General features: G+C 46.2%; 1 protein-coding gene across 2 annotated transcripts in view; it reads left to right on the forward strand.

The window, feature by feature from the left end:
* The first annotated feature begins 10,490 nt into the window (after positions 1 to 10,490).
* Positions 10,491 to 20,177, forward strand: part of LOC133134021 (protocadherin alpha-C2-like) — a 61,799-nt gene continuing 52,112 nt past the window's right edge. The window contains exon 1 of one of the 2 annotated variants that reach the window (XM_061250376.1): positions 10,491 to 12,956. In XM_061250376.1, the coding sequence (XP_061106360.1) occupies positions 10,584 to 12,956 (2,373 nt within the window). In that variant the 5' untranslated portion in view covers positions 10,491 to 10,583. Of the gene's footprint in view, positions 12,957 to 14,287; positions 16,760 to 20,177 lie in introns of those variants that run through there. The other variant, XM_061250375.1, reaches the window with a different exon arrangement.

Raw genomic sequence — 20,177 nt, forward strand, 5'->3', positions numbered from 1 at the left:
AGTTGGACCCAGAATGAGTATCGGTTCTGCTATCGTTCCCGGCAGCCATGCGAACACTCTAATGGTGCCAGATCTCAGGAACAGAACTTCGGGAGAGGTACGTTCTGAGTTATTTTGCTTTCTTGCATCCTGATGACGTTTGCATTTAACTGGTTTGAATATATTGACGTCAGCGATGTAGAAAGTTCATGTTCTCGAGTGTGCGAGAGATTATTATTATCGCAGCTTAAATATCTGTTTTTGGTGTTTTATTTGAGGATTGTTCAGTGCCACGATTTCATTAGTCATCACTAGCACAGTTACTGCTTTCCTGGGTCCTGACCTCTTTGTAAATTCGTGGCCATGTCTTTCATATCGTAATTCGGATTATCTTTTAGGCGACACGGATGGTGCAGTGGGTAGCACTGCCGCCTCACAGCAAGGAGGTCCTGGGTTCGAATCCTCGTCGGCCGGGGCCTCTCTGTGTGAAGTTTGCATGTTCTCCTCGTGTCTGCGTGGGTTTCCTCCTGGTACTCCGGTTTCCTCCCACAGTCCAAAAACATGCATGTCAGGCTGAATGGAGAGTCTAAATTGCCCGTAGGTATGAGTGTGTGAGTGAATGGTGTGTGTGCGCCCTGTGATGATCTGGCGACTTGTCCAGGGTGTATTTCCTTTCGCCCAATGTATGCTGGGATAGGCTCCAGCCCCCCTGCGACCCTGTTCAGGATAAGCGGGTTAGGATGATGGATGGATGGATGGATTATCTTTTAGCTTGATGCTCTTATTCCCGGATGTCGTCTTTGCCCTGCTTGCATTTTCATACTTTTGAACGGTACACGTGACTACATTTCGCTTTTAGCAGATGCTCCTATTTGGAGCGGCTTGAATGGTTGTATAGCTGAATCTTCAGTTTCCAATGTTTGGAAGCGAGGATGTTGATTTCTGAAATTGTTTGTAAAATCTCTTTAGGAATATTTAGGTTATGTGTTTTTAAATGAATTACTGAGTTTGGCCAATATGGTGGTGCCAGATCGCAGGATGAGACATTCAGAAGAGGAAAAAAGCCTAACCGTAAATAAACCTTTGTTTAAATGCACGGGAATTTGATGCTTTAAAAGATTTGTATTTTAACCAACTGCCAAGTCGATATGGTTTCATCGTAATTCACCCAAACCTGGACTAATTCGGAAAGGTGCTTTTGTTTTTATATTAAGACGTGTAGCTCTTTCATATCATGCCGGTCTGAGTCGCTCATGAAGCGCACAGCCTGTCAGTGGTATGGAGCTGACGATTTATTACTGAAGTCGCAGTAGGTTGCGCACCAACAATTCAGTTGGGATCGAACCTTCCGCCCTTTTTATAAACCCTGTATAACCGTAGAAACTGCTGTTGGTTCCGGATACTGCCTTCATATTTTTCAAAACTTACTTTCCTTAATATACATATTCTGTTTTGTTTGTATCGCGGTCATCGTTTACCAAAGGATGGAAATACCAATCAAGCTTATAATTTTTATGATGAACTTTATTTCGCACCAAAACCGAGAAACAACACGTCACTTCTTCCCCAAACACAGGGCTGTTCCGTCGGTACGCTGGGGGGCGCTGTTGTCACAGTAATCGCTGTAAACCCGGTCCCTGAATGTCTCTCTCCTTTGTGCGCTGCTCGGGGGTAGAATCGCTTCAGCGGAGAGAGAGAGAGAGAGAGAGAGAGAGAGAGAGAGAGAGAGAGAGAGAGAGAGAGAGAGAGAGAGAGAGAGAGGGCGCAGAACCCACGCAGGGGCGCCAGCAGAATTCTGTCCGAGGGATAAATGGCGGTCTGCGTCTCCGGCTCCGAGAACGACCATATGAGTTTGGATGTATATTTATTTACAGTATTTCCGCTGTGATAACTGAGGAGCGTCCATCATGGGGACCGAATGTGGAAGAGAAAGGAGCGGGTGTCGGCGGACACGTCTCCATTTTGTGATTCTGTTGTTGCTGTGGAACACGACCTCGGCTCAGATCCGCTACTCCATACAGGAGGAATTAAAAATCGGGACTATTGTTGGGAATATCGCTAAAGATCTGGGGATTGACAGAGGAACGCTCTCTGACCGGAATCTCCGCATCGTGACGGGATCAAAGCAGGATCTTTTCCAGGTGAACGAGAGAGACGGCGCTTTGTTTGTGAACCAGAGAATAGACAGAGAGGAGCTTTGCGGTAAAAGCAGTCCGTGTCATGTGAATCTCAAAGCTGTGATAGAGAACCCGCTGGAGATGCACCACGTTACAGTGGAGATCGTGGATGTGAATGACCATTCTCCCAGTTTCCCCAGTAAGGAGAGCCGCCTGGAAATCTCCGAGTCCGCCATGCCGGGAGCGCGCTTCCAGCTGGAGGGCGCGCACGACCCTGATGTTGGTCTGAATGCTCTGCGTTTTTACAAACTGAGCACAAATGACCATTTTCAGCTGGAAACTGAGGAACTGAGTGACGACATGAAAGTGCCAGTCCTGGTGCTGCACAAACCGCTGGACAGAGAGCGTCACGCGGCACATGAGTTTGTTGTCACTGCATTTGATGGTGGTAAACCACAGAAATCAGGTGAACTTAATGTCACAATAACGGTTTTAGATATTAATGACAACGCGCCTGTGTTTAATGAGCAAAAATATACAGTCAGTCTTTTGGAAAATATACCGCCAGGCACTCGCTTAATAACGGTGAACGCCACGGATCGCGATGAGGGTCTAAACGGAGAGATTGTTTACTCGTTCGGAAAACAGTTCAGAAGTAAGGCGTCGGAGCTGTTTGATTTAGACTCTAAAACGGGAGAAATTAAAGTTAAAGGTCTTATTGATTTTGAGGAGAAGCAGGTTCACGAAATTAATGTAAAGGCTTCTGACAAAGGACAAGTCCCGCTGTCCACGCACTGTAACGTGTTTGTGAAAGTTGAGGACGTGAACGACAACAAGCCGGAGATTGACGTCACTTCTCTGTCCAGTAGTATCCGCGAGAACGCGCCTCCCGGTACCGTGGTCGCGCTGATGGGCGTGACCGACCTGGACTCAGGTGTGAACGGACAGGTAGTCTGTACTTTAGCGGGAGACTTGCCGTTTGATCTGAAACCTTCATCTGAAGGGAACTTCTATTCATTAGTGACCAAGAGCTCCTTAGACAGAGAGTCCGTGTCTCAGTATGACGTAACCGTCACCGCAAAGGATCTCGGGAGCCCCTCATTATCTTCCAGTAAAACAATACGAGTGGAGATATCAGATATTAATGACAACAGTCCTGTATTCTCTGAATGCCCGTACATCTTATACTTGGTGGAGAACAACGCACCTGGCGCGTCCATGTTCACCGTGAGCGCGTCTGACGCGGATGAGGGCGAAAACGCCCTGGTTTCCTACTCATTCGGGCAGGTGAGCGCAGGACACAGCGCGGCATCTTTCCTCAATATTAATCCAGACAATGGGAACATTTACGCGCTGAAAAGCTTTGATTTCGAGACTCTGAAAACCTTTCAGTTCCAAGTGGTCGCTAAAGACTCCGGAACGCCGTCGCTAAGCAGCAACGTCACAGTGAATGTGTTCATTCTGGATCAGAACGACAACGCTCCAGTGATCCTGTCTCCGGTCAGCGCTAACGGTTCGGCTGAAGGTGTGGAGGAGATTCCCCGCAATGTGAACGCAGGTCACTCGGTGGCTAAAGTGCGGGCCTTTGACGCAGATATAGGATACAACGCCTGGCTGTCGTTCTCGCTGCAGCACGCTACAGACGCCAGTCTGTTTGTGTTGGAGCGCTATACAGGGCAGATCAGGACGCTTCGCTCGTTCACAGAAACAGACGAGGCGGAGCAGAGACTGGTCATCGTGGTGAAAGACAATGGGAACGTTTCACTGTCCGCTACAGCGACTGTGAGTATTAAGGCCGTGGAGCCGAAAGAGGCGTTTGCAGCGTCTGATACTAAAAGCGCGGTGCAAACCGAGGAAGAGAACAATGTGACTTTTTATCTGATCATCACACTGAGCTCCGTTTCAGCGCTTTTCCTGCTCAGTATTATCGGTTTGATCGTGATGCAGTGCTCCAAACCTCCCGACTATTCGCCCAAATATTCCCGGGACTCCAATTACGCAGACACGAGCGGGAACGGAACACTGTGTCACAGCATCCAGTACCGATCCGGAGACAAACGCTACATGCTAGTTGGACCCAGAATGAGTATCGGTTCTGCTATCGTTCCCGGCAGCCATGCGAACACTCTCATGGTGCCAGATCACAGGAACAGAACTTCGGGAGAGGTACGTTCTGAGTTATTTTGCTTTCTTGACGATGTTTGCATTCAACTGGTTTGAATATAATAACGTCAGTGATGTAGAAAGTTCATGTTCTAGAGTGTGTGCGAGATATTATTATTATCGCAGCTCAAATGTCTGTTTTTGGTGTTTTATTTGAGGATTGTTCAGTGCCACGATTTCATTGGTCATCACCAGCGCAGTTACTGCTGTCCTTGGTCCTGGACTCTGTGTGACCATTCAGCTCTTAGCTATTATCAAGATAAATCTCCTGCATTAAAGCACTGCACACTACAATCGTTTGCGTCCATGGCTCTGTCTGAAATATCGAGGTACTGATTATGCACTGCACACTACAATCGTTTGCGTCCATGGCTCTGTCTGAAATATCGAGGTACTGATTATTTGTAATGCAGACACTGTTCTTACCCCGATGGCGTCTTTACCTTTCTTCAGTTTTTCTCCTTCATATCGCTGCAGGTGACTTTATTTCTTTTTTAGCCAATGCGCCTATCTGGAGTGAGGTATATAAATGGCTCTACATAAAAATAATTCTGAATAAATAAATAACAATATTATCTAAAAAAGGGTGACCTCATAAATATATGCCATTTTATATTTCATTTTAAAGAAAAAAGTGATATAAGATTTTTTTCTGTTCCTGTTGCATCCATCCCCAGCTAGTGTGACAACCGCAGTAGTGGAGTAGTTGGTAAAAGAGGAAACTTTTGCTTTTTGTGTTGGATATTGATTAATGTATTCTGTGGTATTGTAGTAGATGTCTCTTATTTGAAGGAGACACATATTGCTAGCTTTGATCCAAGTTTGAGAGCTCTACCATTAACTCTCATTGAGTTTTACATGGAACAAAACGTGTTACAATCATCCCCGGTTTCCACAATATTGTTTAGTCTCATCTCTTCTCTGCGGATTTGAGAAGTAGTGCATTTTTGAGGCGGCCTGTTGTGTAGTGGTTAAGGTAAATGAATGGGACACCAAGGTAGGTGGTTCTAATCCCGGTGTAGCCACAATAACATTCCCACAACCGTTGGGCCCTTGAGCAAGGCCCTTAACCCTGCATTGCTCCAGGGGAGGATTATCTCCTGTTTAGTCTAATCAATTGTATGTCGCTTTGGATAAAAGCATCTGCCAAATGTCAGTAATGTAATGTAATGTCTTTAAATGAATAACGTGCTGGAACTACAGGAGGGGAAATGCAAAGTAAAAGTGAACACTGAATGGGCCGTTTTATAAATGCACAGGGATTTGATTCTTCATACGAATTTAATTGAAACTGCTCCAGAATCTGACTAATTCATAGAGATCCTGACATTTTTTGTTTTTTAATAAATAAATTTGTATCTCTTGCACATCATTACAATGACTGTTTTGGCAACGTTCATATGACATATAAACATATTAAAAATATATTATCTTTTTAATTTGCTCCACAAATTCCCTCCTTCCTGTTGATCTCAGAACACAGACGACCATTGCTATTGAGCTCAAGCTTTTCCTTTTTATGACTGAAGTCGGAGTCGGTTACGCAGCAGAAACTCACGTGGGATCCGAACCTTCATCCCTGTACTATAACCACTAGAATCATTGTTCATCATCGTGATGAAGGTTATTTACTAAAATATCCGCTGGAAGGCGTAGATCTTTTCCAAAACCCAGGGCTGTTCCGTCGGTGCGGTAGGGGGCGCTGTTGTCACAGTAATCGCTGTAAAGCCGGTCCCTGAATATCTCTCTCCTTTGTGCGCGGCCAGGGGGTAGAATCGCTTCAGCGGAGAGAGAGAGAGAGAGAGAGGGCGCCGAACCCACGCAGGGGCGCCAGCAGAATTCTGTCCGAGGGATAAATGGCGGTCTGCGTCTCGTGCTCCGAAAACGACCAGAAGAGTTTGGATGTATATTTATTTACAGTATTTCCGCTGTGATAACTGAGGAGCGTCCATCATGGGGACCGAATGTGGCAGAGAAAGGAGCGGGTGTCGGCGGACACGTCTCCATTTTGTGATTCTGTTGTTGCTGTGGAACACGACCTCGGCTCAGATCCGCTACTCCATACAGGAGGAATTAAAAATCGGGACTATTGTTGGGAATATCGCTAAAGATCTGGGGATTGACAGAGGAACGCTCTCTGACCGGAATCTCCGCATCGTGACGGGATCAAAGCAGGATCTTTTCCAGGTGAACGAGAGAGACGGCGCTTTGTTTGTGAACCAGAGAATAGACAGAGAGGAGCTTTGCGGTAAAAGCAGTCCGTGTCATGTGAATATCAAAGCTGTGATAGAGAACCCGTTGGAGATGCACCACGTTACAGTGGAGATAGTGGATGTGAATGACCATTCTCCCAGTTTCCCCAGTAAGGAGAGCCACCGGGAAATCTCCGAGTCCGCCATGCCGGGAGCGCGCTTTCAGTTGGAGGGCGCGCACGACCCTGATGTTGGTCTGAATGCTCTGCGTTTTTACAAACTGAGCACAAATGACCATTTTCAGCTGGAAACTGAGGAACTGAGTGACGACATGAAAGTGCCAGTCCTGGTGCTGCACAAACCGCTGGACAGAGAGCGTCACGCGGCACATGAGTTTGTTGTCACTGCATTTGATGGTGGTAAACCACAGAAATCAGGTGAACTTAATGTCACAATAACGGTTTTAGACGTGAATGACAACGCGCCTGTGTTTAATGAGCAAAAGTATACAGTCAGTCTTTTGGAAAATATGCCGCCAGGCACTCGCTTAATAACGGTGAACGCCACGGATCGCGATGAGGGTCTAAACGGAGAGATTGTTTACTCGTTCGGAAAACAGTTCAGAAGTAAGGCGTCGGAGCTGTTTGATTTAGACTCTAAAACGGGAGAAATTAAAGTTAAAGGTCTTATTGATTTTGAGGAGAAGCAGGTTCACGAAATTAATGTAGAAGTTTCTGACAAAGGACAAGTTCCGCTGTCCACGCACTGTAACGTGTTTGTGAAAGTTGAGGACGTGAACGACAACAAGCCAGAGATTGACGTCACTTCTCTGTCCAGTAGGATTCGCGAGAACGCGCCTCCCGGTACCGTGGTCGCACTGATGGGCGTGACCGACCTGGACTCAGGTGTGAACGGACAGGTAGTCTGTACTTTAGCGGGAGACTTGCCGTTTGATCTGAAACCTTCATCTGAAGGGAACTTCTATTCATTAGTGACTAAGAGCCCCTTAGACAGAGAGTCCGTGTCTCAGTATGACATAACCGTCACCGCAAAGGATCTCGGGAGCCCCTCATTATCTTCCAGTAAAACAATACGAGTGGAGATATCAGATATTAATGACAACAGTCCTGTATTCTCTGAAAGCCCGTACACTTTATACTTGGTGGAGAACAACGCACCTGGCGCGTCCATGTTCACCGTGAGCGCGTCTGACGCGGATGAGGGCGAAAACGCCCTGGTTTCCTACTCACTCGGGCAGGTGAGCGCAGGACACAGCGCGGCATCTTTCCTCAATATTAATCCGGACAATGGGGACATTTACGCGCTGAAAAGCTTTGATTTTGAGACTCTGAAAACCTTTCAGTTCCAAGTGGTCGCTAAAGACTCCGGAACGCCGTCGCTAAGCAGCAACGTCACAGTGAATGTGTTCATTCTGGATCAGAACGACAACGCTCCAGTGATCCTGTCTCCGGTCAGCGCTAACGGTTCGGCTGAAGGTGTGGAGGAGGTTCCCCGCAATGTGAACGCAGGTCACTCGGTGGCTAAAGTGCGGGCCTTTGACGCGGATATAGGATACAACGCCTGGCTGTCGTTCTCGCTGCAGCACGCTACAGACGCCAGTCTGTTTAGTTTGGAGCGCTATACAGGGCAGATCAGGACGCTTCGCTTGTTCACAGAAACAGACGAGGCGGAGCAGAGACTGGTCATAGTGGTGAAAGACAATGGGAACGTTTCACTGTCCGCTACAGCGACTGTGAGTATTAAGGCCGTGGAGCCGAAAGAGGCGTTTGCAGCGTCTGATACTAAAAGCGCGGTGCAAACCGAGGAAGAGAACAATGTGACTTTTTATCTGATCATCACACTGAGCTCCGTTTCAGCGCTTTTCCTGCTCAGTATTATCGGTTTGATCGTGATGCAGTGCTCCAAACCTCCCGACTATTCGCCCAAATATTCCCGGGACTCCAATTACGCAGACACGAGCGGGAACGGAACACTGTGTCACAGCATCCAGTACCGATCCGGAGACAAACGCTACATGCTAGTTGGACCCAGAATGAGTATCGGTTCTGCTATCGTTCCCGGCAGCCATGCGAACACTCTCATGGTGCCAGATCTCAGGAACAGAACTTCGGGAGAGGTACGTTCTGAGTTATTTTGCTTTCTTGACGATGTTTGCATTCAACTGGTTTGAATATAATAACGTCAGTGATGTAGAAAGTTCATGTTCTAGAGTGTGTGCGAGATATTATTATTATCGCAGCTCAAATGTCTGTTTTTGGTGTTTTATTTGAGGATTGTTCAGTGCCACGATTTCATTGGTCATCACCAGCGCAGTTACTGCTGTCCTTGGTCCTGGACTCTGTGTGACCATTCAGCTCTTAGCTATTATCAAGATAAATCTCCTGCATTAAAGCACTGCACACTACAATCGTTTGCGTCCATGGCTCTGTCTGAAATATCGAGGTACTGATTATGCACTGCACACTACAATCGTTTGCGTCCATGGCTCTGTCTGAAATATCGAGGTACTGATTATTTGTAATGCAGACACTGTTCTTACCCCGATGGCGTCTTTACCTTTCTTCAGTTTTTCTCCTTCATATCGCTGCAGGTGACTTTATTTCTTTTTTAGCCAATGCGCCTATCTGGAGTGAGGTATATAAATGGCTCTACATAAAAATAATTCTGAATAAATAAATAACAATATTATTTAAAAAAGGGTGACCTCATAAATATATGCCATTTTATATTTCATTTTAAAGAAAAAAGTGATATAAGATTTTTTTCTGTTCCTGTTGCATCCATCCCCAGCTAGTGTGACAACCGCAGTAGTGGAGTAGTTGGTAAAAGAGGAACCTTTTGCTTTTTGCGTTGGATATTGATTAATGTATTCTGTGATATTGTCGTAGATGTCTCTTATTTGTAGCAGACACATATTGCTAGCTTTGATCCAAGTTTGAGAGCTCTACCATTAACTCTCATTGAGTTTTACATGGAACAAAACGTGTTACAATCATCCCCGGTTTCCACAATATTGTTTAGTCTCATCTCTTTAATGCAGATTTGAGAAGTAGTGCGTTTTTGAGGCGGCCTGTCGTGTAGTGGTTAAGGTAAATGACTGGGACACGCAAGGTAGGTGGTTCTAATCCCGGTGTAGCCACAATAACATTCCCACAACCGTTGGGCCCTTGAGCAAGGCCCTTAACCCTGCATTGCTCCAGGGGAGGATTATCTCCTGTTTAGTCTAATCAATTGTATGTCGCTCTGGATAAGAGCATCTGCCAAATGTCAGTAATGTAATGTAATGTCTTTAAATGAATAACGTGCTGGAACTACAGGAGGGGAAATGCAAAGTAAAAGTGAACACTGAATGGGCCGTTTTATAAATGCACAGGGATTTGATTCTTCATACGAATTTAATTGAAACTGCTCCAGAATCTGACTAATTCATAGAGATCCTGACATTTTTTGTTTTTTAATAAATAAATTTGTATCTCTTGCACATCATTACGATGACTGTTTTGGTAACGTTCATATGACATATAAACATATTAAAAATATATTACCTTTTTAATTTGCTCCACAAATTCCCTCCTTCCTGTTGATCTCAGAACACAGACGACCATTGCTATTGAGCTCAAGCTTTTCCTTTTTATGACTGAAGTCGGAGTCGGTTACGCAGCAGAAACTCACGTGGGATCCGAACCTTCATCCCTGTACTATAACCACTAGAATCATTGTTCATCATCGTGATGAAGGTTATTTACTAAAATATCCGCTGGAAGGCGTAGATCTTTTCCAAAACCCAGGGCTGTTCCGTCGGTACGCTGGGGGGCGCTGTTGTTACAGTAATCGCTGTAAAGCCGGTCCCTGAATGTCTCTCTCCTTTGTGCGCGGCTCGGGGGTAGAATCGCTTCAGCGGAGAGAGAGAGAGAGAGAGAGAGAGAGAGAGAGAGAGAGAGAGAGAGAGAGAGAGAGAGAGAGAGGGCGCAGAACCCACGCAGGGGCGCCAGCAGAATTCTGTCCATGGGATAAATGGCGGTCTGCGTCTCGTTCTCTGAAAACGACCATATGAGTTTGGATGTATATTTATTTACAGTATTTCCGCTGTGATAACTGAGGAGCGTCCATCATGGGGACCGAATGTGGCAGAGAAAGGAGCGGCTGTCGGCGGACACGTCTCCATTTTGTGATTCTGTTGTTGCTGTGGAACACGACCTCGGCTCAGATCCGCTACTCCATACAGGAGGAATTAAAAATCGGGACTATTGTTGGGAATATCGCTAAAGATCTGGGGATTGACAGAGGAACGCTCTCTGACCGGAATCTCCGCATCGTGACGGGATCAAAGCAGGATCTTTTCCAGGTGAACGAAAGAGACGGCGCTTTGTTTGTGAACCAGAGAATAGACAGAGAGGAGCTTTGCGGTAAAAGCAGTCCGTGTCATGTGAATCTCAAAGCTGTGATAGAGAACCCGCTGGAGATGCACCACGTTACAGTGGAGATAGTGGATGTGAATGACCATTCTCCCAGTTTCCCCAGTAAGGAGAGCCGCCTGGAAATCTCCGAGTCCGCCATGCCGGGAGCGCGCTTCCAGCTGGAGGGTGCACGAGACCCGGACGTGGGTGTAAACGGCCTGCGCTTATATAAACTGAGCCAAAACGATCATTTCCGATTAGAGGTGACGGATCGAAATCAAAATATGAAGATCCCTGTTTTAATATTGCAGAAATCTCTAGACAGGGAAACGGCCCCGTTACACGGTCTGCAGCTGACTGCGTTGGACGGAGGAACCCCACACAGATCAGATACTCTCAACATCACGGCCATTGTTTTAGACGTCAATGACAACGCACCTGTGTGTAATAGTGAGTATACCGTACAAATACAAGAAAATGCTCCAATTGGCACTTTTGTGGTGAAAGTTTCTGCGTCAGATATGGATGCTGGTGCCAACGGAGAGGTGACTTATGCCTTTGGAAATGAATTTAGCAGTCACGTGTCGGAATTGTTTGATTTAGATTCAAAAAGTGGAGAAATTAAAGTGAAGGGCCTTGTCAACTTCGAGGATGAGCAAATTTATGAAATTACAATACAAGCTTCAGATAAAGGACAAGTTCCGCTGTCCACGCACTGTAACGTGTTTGTGAAAGTTGAGGACGTGAACGACAACAAGCCAGAGATTGACGTCACTTCTCTGTCCAGTAGTATCCGCGAGAACGCGCCTCCCGGTACCGTGGTCGCGCTGATGGGTGTGACCGACCTGGACTCAGGTGTGAACGGACAGGTAGTCTGTACTTTAGCGGGAGACCTGCCGTTTGATCTGAAACCTTCATCTGGAAGGAACTTCTATTCATTAGTGACCAAGAGCCCCTTAGACAGAGAGTCCGTGTCTCAGTATGACATAACCGTCACCGCAAAGGATCTCGGGAGCCCCTCATTATCTTCCAGTAAAACAATACGAGTGGTGATATCAGACATTAATGACAACAGTCCTGTATTCTCTGAAAGCCCGTACACCTTATACATGGTGGAGAACAACGCGCCTGGCGCGTCCATGTTCACCGTGAGCGCATCTGACGCGGATGAGGGCGAAAACGCCCTGGTTTCCTATTCACTCGGGCAGGTGAGCGCAGGACACAGCGCGGCATCTTTCCTCAATATTAATCCAGACAATGGGAACATTTACGCGCTGAAAAGCTTTGATTTTGAGACTCTGAAAACCTTCCAGTTCCAAGTGGTCGCTAAAGACTCCGGAACGCCGTCGCTAAGCAGCAACGTCACAGTGAATGTATTCATTCTGGATCAGAACGACAACGCTCCAGTGATCCTGTCTCCGGTCAGCGCTAACGGTTCGGCTGAAGGTGTGGAGGAGGTTCCCCGCAATGTGAACGCAGGTCACTCGGTGGCTAAAGTGCGGGCCTTTGACGCGGATATAGGATACAACGCCTGGCTGTCGTTCTCGCTGCAGCACGCTACAGACGCCAGTCTGTTTAGTTTGGAGCGCTATACAGGGCAGATCAGGACGCTTCGCTTGTTCACAGAAACAGACGAGGCGGAGCAGAGACTGGTCATAGTGGTGAAAGACAATGGGAACGTTTCACTGTCCGCTACAGCGACTGTGAGTATTAAGGCCGTGGAGCCGAAAGAGGCGTTTGCAGCGTCTGATACTAAAAGCGCGGTGCAAACCGAGGAAGAGAACAATGTGACTTTTTATCTGATCATCACACTGAGCTCCGTTTCAGCGCTTTTCCTGCTCAGTATTATCGGTTTGATCGTGATGCAGTGCTCCAAACCTCCCGACTATTCGCCCAAATATTCCCGGGACTCCAATTACGCAGACACGAGCGGGAACGGAACACTGTGTCACAGCATCCAGTACCGATCCGGAGACAAACGCTACATGCTAGTTGGACCCAGAATGAGTATCGGTTCTGCTATCGTTCCGGGCAGCCATGCGAACACTCTAATGGTGCCAGATCTCAGGAACAGAACTTCCGGAGAGGTACGTTCTGAGTTATTTTGCTTTCTTGCACCCGGACGACGTTTGCATTTAACTGGTTTGAATATAATAACGTCAGTGTAGAAAGTTCATGTTCTAGAGTGTGTGCGAGAGATTATTATTATCGCAGCTCAAATGTCTCTTTTCTGGTCTTTTATTTGAAGATTGTTCAGTGCCACGATTTAATACATCAGCACCGGCGCATGTACTGCGGTCCTTGGTCCTGGACTCTGTGTGACCATGCAGTCTTAGCCAGGACTATAAGCAATGTATTTTTGATTGGAAAGTGCAATATTATGAAGATAAATCTCCTGGATTGCGTTTTTAAAGCATCATTATGCCGATGCCTGATCCCATCTTTATACCCCGCTTGAATTAGTATTACCTTTTAAAGCTGCAGGTGATTACATTAATATTGAAGCACAAGCTCTTCTGGAGCGATTTAAATCGGTTTCATCTTCATTTTGCATTGCATGGATTTGAGTATATTGTTGTCATTGTTTTATCCTATCTATTTCAGCATATTTGATTGGTTTTGCATTTTTAAGTAAATACATAGGTTTGGCCACTTTGTTGGCGCCAGAACACAGGAACACAACTACAGGATCACTTATTAATTTTATTATTATTATTATTTTTTGTGCCACTTAGAAGTTACTCATTAAATGTGCACTCCTGATGCTGTACGGGGGTAAGGTCGCCTGCTGAATACTCAACTTTCATTGTAACCTTGTATGTATGCAGTAGATCTCATTCAGAGTCACAGTTGTATTGAGACCATCGGCTCTTGTCGACATCGCATTTATTTTCACTTCAAAAATATAACATAAAATACAATATTTATAGTGTGTAAGTAGCGACTGTAATTTCCGGTTCTTTACATTGCGCATATTTGGTCAAACGAACCGATTGAGACGATAGGCTGAAGTGGGGCTTGAGAAACGTTCCAGTGTCAGCTCTCGAACATTTTTCAAAGCTGATTTGTGTAGAAAATTCAACCAAACTGAAAAAAACCTTTTGGTTTTTTGTACGTGTTGACATGTTCACTCGGGTTAATATTATGCAACTGCTGCCAAGGCGCATATTCCCAAAATCGATGTTTTCCTTTTCATAATGTTATGCTATTTGTACTCGTATATGATGTTGTCTTCCTGTAAAAAACAGAGCACTTCCTCTAAAGCGCAAGAGGGCAGTGTTGTCAAAGTAATCTTTCTGAGCGTAGCTTCTCCATTGTGAGCTCGTGGGATATTCAGAGGCAGAATTGCGCGCACACAGGGAAGGGTAAGCGCGTGCACATACACAGGAAGGAGATCCGTTTACTCACGAAAGGGTGGACGGTTTAACGGTGTGTCTCCTCTAAAGAGAGAGGGAATTGTTAAAAATTGCTTTAGTTTAACATGTTTACACATGAGTAAGTGAGACATTTTATCATGGAAATCGAGTGTTTCAAATTGAGGTGGATTTCTCGGTGGACACGTCTCCATTTTGTGATTCTGTTGTTCCTGTGGAACACCACCTCGGCTCAGATCCGCTACTCCATACAGGAGGAATTAAAAATTGGGACTATTGTTGGGAATATCGCTAAAGATCTGGGGATTGACAGAGGAACACTCTCTGACCGGAATCTCCGCATCGTGACGGGATCAAAGCAGGATCTTTTCCAGGTGAACGAGAGAGACGGCGCTTTGTTTGTGAACCAGAGAATAGACAGAGAGGAGCTTTGCGGTAAAAGCAGTCCGTGTCATGTGAATCTCAAAGCTGTGATAGAGAACCCGCTGGAGATGCACCACGTTACAGTGGAGATAGTGGATGTGAATGACCATTCTCCCAGTTTCCCGGACCGGGAATATCGCTTGGAAATACCGGAGTCAACACTGACAGGAGCGCGCTTCCAGACTGAGGGCGCGCACGATCCAGATACAGGGGTAAATGAGCTACGTCTCTATAAACTGAGCCAGAACGGTTATTTTCGGTTGGAGGTTGAAGATTTGAGCAGTGAGAGTAAAATTCCCTTTTTAGTTTTGCAAAAACCGTTGGATAGAGAGATTACTTCACGATTCAGTGTGGTTTTAACTGCAACTGATGGAGGGAGCCCTCCGAAATCTGCGTCTTTAAACATCTCAGTTATTGTCCTGGATGCTAATGACAACGCGCCCGTATGTCGCCAGCAGAAATACACTGTTTCTGTGAAGGAAAACGTTTCCGTCGGTACGTCTCTGTTGCGTGTCGAAGCTGTGGATTTGGACGAAGGAGCTAATGGTGAAGTAGACTATTCATTTCGGAGTAAATTTAGGAGCAAGATCTCTGAGCTTTTTGAGATACACAATAAAACCGGGGAGATAAAAATTAAAGGACCCATTGATTTTGAAGATAAGGAGATTCATGAACTTAATGTTCAAGTTACAGACAATGGACAATTGCCATTAACAACGCACTGTAGCGTAGTAGTGAAAGTTGAGGACGTGAACGATAACAAGCCAGAGATTGACGTCACTTCTCTGTCAAGTAGTATCCGCGAGAACGCGCCTCCCGGTACTGTGGTCGCGCTGATGGGCGTGACCGACCTGGACTCAGGTGTGAACGGACAGGTAGTCTGTACTTTAGCGGAAGGCCTGCCATTTGATCTGAAGCCTTCATCTGAAGGGAACTTCTATTCATTAGTGACCAAGAGCCCCTTAGACAGAGAGTCCGTGTCTCAGTATGACATAACCGTCACCGCAAAGGATCTTGGGAGCCCCTCATTATTTTCCAGTAAAACAATACGAGTGGAGATATCAGATATTAATGACAACAGTCCTGTATTCTCTGAAAGCCCGTACACCTTATACATGGTGGAGAACAACGCGCCTGGCGCGTCCATGTTCACCGTGAGCGCGTCTGACGCGGATGAGGGCGAAAACGCCCTGGTTTCCTACTCACTCGGGCAGGTGAGCGCAGGACACAGCGCAGCATCTTTCCTCAATATTAATCCGGACAATGGGGACATTTATGCCCTGAAAAGCTTTGATTTTGAGACTCTGAAAACCTTTAAGTTCCAAGTGGTCGCTAAAGACTCCGGAACGCCGTCGCTGAGCAGCAACGTCACAGTGAATGTGTTCATTCTGGATCAGAACGACAACGCTCCAGTGATCCTGTCTCCGGTCAGCGCTAACGGTTCGGCTGAAGGTGTGGAGGAGATTCCCCGCAATGTGAACGCAGGTCACTCGGTGGCTAAAGTGCGGGCCTTTGACGCTGATATAGGATACAACGCCTGGCTGTCGTTCTCGCTGCAGCACGCTACAGACGCCAGTCTGTTTAGTTTGGAGCGCTATACAGGGCAGATCAGGACGCTTCGCTCGTTCACAGAAACAGACGAGGCGGAGCAGAGACTGGTCATAGTGGTGAAAGACAATGGGAACGTTTCACTGTCCGCTACAGCGACTGTGAGTATTAAGACCGTGGAGCCGAAAGAGGCGTTTGCAGCGTCTGATACTAAAAGCGCGGTGCAAACCGAGGAAGAGAACAATGTGACTTTTTATCTGATCATCACACTGAGCTCCGTTTCAGCGCTTTTCCTGCTCAGTATTATCGGTTTGATCGTGATGCAGTGCTCCAAACCTCCCGACTATTCGCCCAAATATTCCCGGGACTCCAATTACGCAGACACGAGCGGGAACGGAACACTGTGTCACAGCATCCAGTACCGATCCGGAGACAAACGCTACATGCTAGTTGGGCCCAGAATGAGTATCGGTTCTGCTATCGTTCCGGGCAGCCATGCGAACACGTTGGTCCTTGCAGACAGCCACAGAAGGTCAGCTTTAGAGGTTAGTGTGCTGTATTTAATACTCATTTGAGTAAATTGTACACAATATTTTTCAAAATACAATGCATCTCTATTAAATGCAAACTATTCTATTCTATTTTCCCCACACACTCAGAGGAGATAGTTCCAGAATAAAGCCTTTGATTCTGTAGAACCCTGTGTCGTTCCAGGTTCTCTTTCACACTTCACTATGATACAGGGTTCCATAAAGAACGAAGAAGGGTTCCTCTGTGGTAACAAGCCAAAAATAACTTCTTTTTTTAACCTATGGTGTATGCTTAAAATTCATGTGGCAAAACAATTCCAAAAAGCATATACACATATCTATCCAGTGAAATTTGAAGAGTTATTTATTTAAGATTCTCCTGATAGGGGCATCTGCTAAATGCTGAAATGTAAATTGAATGTCCTGCATGTTAAAGTGGTGTGGTACTTATAGTAAAACTGGAACTAGTCAGAGGTTCTGAAGAAACAGATAATAAACCCAGAAACATTGCAGAAAATTTGGCAGAATTTATATGTCTGTGTTGGAAGACGATGCTATACAGAAGTTAGAGTCATCCCAGCTCTAATAGCTATCAGAAGCAACGCGCCGTTCCTGGTGTTTGGGATTGTAAATCTACACTCTTAGGTCCAATATTTTCCTCATGAATCATCGCATGTGTTCTGGGATTTGGATCCATTGATTGAGGTTTCAAACCTGCTTTGTTTCTGAAAATGAAGAGCCTGATTGAATCACACAGGGTTGTTTTCTGTAAGTAAGTAAGTAAGTAAATTTTATTTATATCAGCACCTTTCAAGCATAAGAGCACAAGGTGCTTCACAAACAGCACACAAAAAGAAAACAAGAATTAGACAAGACAGCAACAATAAAATATAAAAGAGATAATAATACATAAAACATCAAATATTAAATATTAAAAGCCATTTTATAAAAGTGAGTCTTGAGCTGGGACTGAAAAGTGGATACGCAGGAAGCTGTTCTGATATCCAAAGGAAGACTGTTCCAAAGTCTGGGCGCTACGACCGAAAAAGCACGATCACCCTTCGTTTTCAGCCTGGACTTTGGAACAGCCAATAATGCCAAGGAAGATGATCTGAGTGTGCGAGAAGTTTGATATGATGTTAAAAGGTCAATGATATATTCCAGAGCAATGCCAGCCAGAGCTTTAAAAGTAATAAGTAAAGCCACTGGAAGCCAGTGTAACGTCGCTAGAACTGGGGTAATATGGGCCCTTCTATTTGTCCTAGTCAAAAGTCTGGCTGCTGCATTCTGCACCACCTGGAGACGGGACATGGATTTATGACTTAGACATGTATATATGGAGTTACAATAGTCGTGAAGAAACGAATGCATGAATGATTTTTTCTGTATCCTGCAATGATAACATGCATCTGATTTTTGAGATATTTCTTAAATGGTAAAAAAAAGTCTGGATTACTTTTGTAATGTGGAGATTGAGATTAAGTTCTGAGTCCAAAATTACTCGCAGATTTTGAGCAGTACTTTTCACATTATGTGCAAAAGGGCCAAGGTTTAAACAAATTTGTTGAGCAATCTCTGGTTTTCCAAAAATTTAAACTTCAGTCTTATCGGGATTAAGTTGTAGAAAGTTTTGAGCCATCCAGCATTGAACATCAGTTAGGCAGTCTAGTAAGGTTGACAGTGTGTTAACCTCATTGCGTTTAACTGAAAGATATAATTGTGTATCGTCTGCATAACAATGAAATGATATGTGGTGATCTTGAATAACTCTGCCCAGAGGTAATATATAAATAGAAAATAAAATGGGTCCGAGGATAGATCCTTGAGGAACACCGCAGGTTAAAATAGTAGACGAGGAAACTGAATTACCTAGGGAGACAGAAAAGGTTCTATTCGACAGATAAGAGGAGAACCATTCCAGTGCAATCCCAGAAATGCCAACCCAGTGTCATGTGTCATGATCACCCACACACAAGCTACCTATAGCTTCACTGTTGAGTTGTTTTTCACTGTTTATTTACTTGGTCAAATAATTAAGAAAGTGAAGCAATGTCCTGAGGCTGATTCAAACTCTGGCCAATTCTGCAGCCAATAAGACAGCCTCTCCCTACCTGCAGGACTTCATTCAGCCCTACGCCCAGCTGAACCACTCCCCTACAGGGCATCATTCAGCCCTACGCCCAGCTGAACCACTCCCCTACAGGGCATCATTCAGCCCTATGCCCAGCTGAACCACTCCCCTACAGGGCATCATTCAGCCCTACGCCCCAGCTGAATCACTCCCCTACAGGGCATCATTCAGCCCTATGCCCAGCTGAACCACTCCCCTACAGGGCATCATTCAGCCCTACGCCCAGCTGAACCACTCCCCTACAGGGCATCATTCAGCCCTATGCCCAGCTGAACCACTCCCCTACAGGACATCATTCAGCCCTACGCACCAGCCCAACCACTCCCCTACAGGGCATCATTCAGCCCTACGCCCAGCTGAACCACTCCCCTACAGGGCATCATTCAGCCCTACGCCCAGCTGAACCACTCCCCTACAGGGCATCATTCAGCCCTATGCCCAGCTGAACCACTCCCCTACAGGGCATCATTCAGCCCTACGCCCAGCTGAACCACTCCCCTACAGGGCATCATTCAGCCCTATGCCCAGCTGAACCACTCCCCTACAGGGCATCATTCAGCCCTACGCCCAGCTGAACCACTCCCCTACAGGGCATCATTCAGCCCTACGCCCAGCTGAACCACTCCCCTACAGGGCATCATTCAGCCCTACGCCCAGCTGAACCACTCCCCTACAGGGCATAATTCAGCCCTACGCCCAGCTGAACCACTCCCCTACAGGGCATCATTCAGCCCTACGCCCAGCTGAACCACTCCCCTACAGGGCATCATTCAGCCCTACTCCCCAGCTGAACCACTCCCCTACAGGGCATCATTCAGCCCTACGCCCAGCTGAACCACTCCCCTACAGGGCATCATTCAGCCCTACGCCCAGCTGAACCACTCCCCTACAGGGCATCATTCAGCCCTACGCCCAGCTGAACCACTCCCCTACAGGGCATCATTCAGCCCTACGCCCAGCTGAACCACTCCCCTACAGGGCATCATTCAGCCCTACGCCCAGCTGAACCACTCCCCTACAGGGCATCATTCAGCCCTACGCCCAGCTGAACCACTCCCCTACAGGGCATCATTCAGCCCTACGCCCAGCTGAACCACTCCCCTACAGGGCATCATTCAGCCCTATGCCCCAGCTGAACCACTCCCCTACAGGGCATCATTCATCAGAATCTCTCATGCGCCACTTGTGTCCGGACATGTTTGACCTCTTGTTGTACTTTGTATCTTTGTAGCTCTGTTACGTTTAATTAGTATACGTCATGGTGCTGTATTTGTCACCATAGCTACTTTTTGTATCACGCCT

The sequence above is a fragment of the Conger conger genome, chromosome 7, assembly GCF_963514075.1.
Source record: "Conger conger chromosome 7, fConCon1.1, whole genome shotgun sequence".
Lineage (NCBI taxonomy): Eukaryota > Metazoa > Chordata > Actinopteri > Anguilliformes > Congridae > Conger > Conger conger.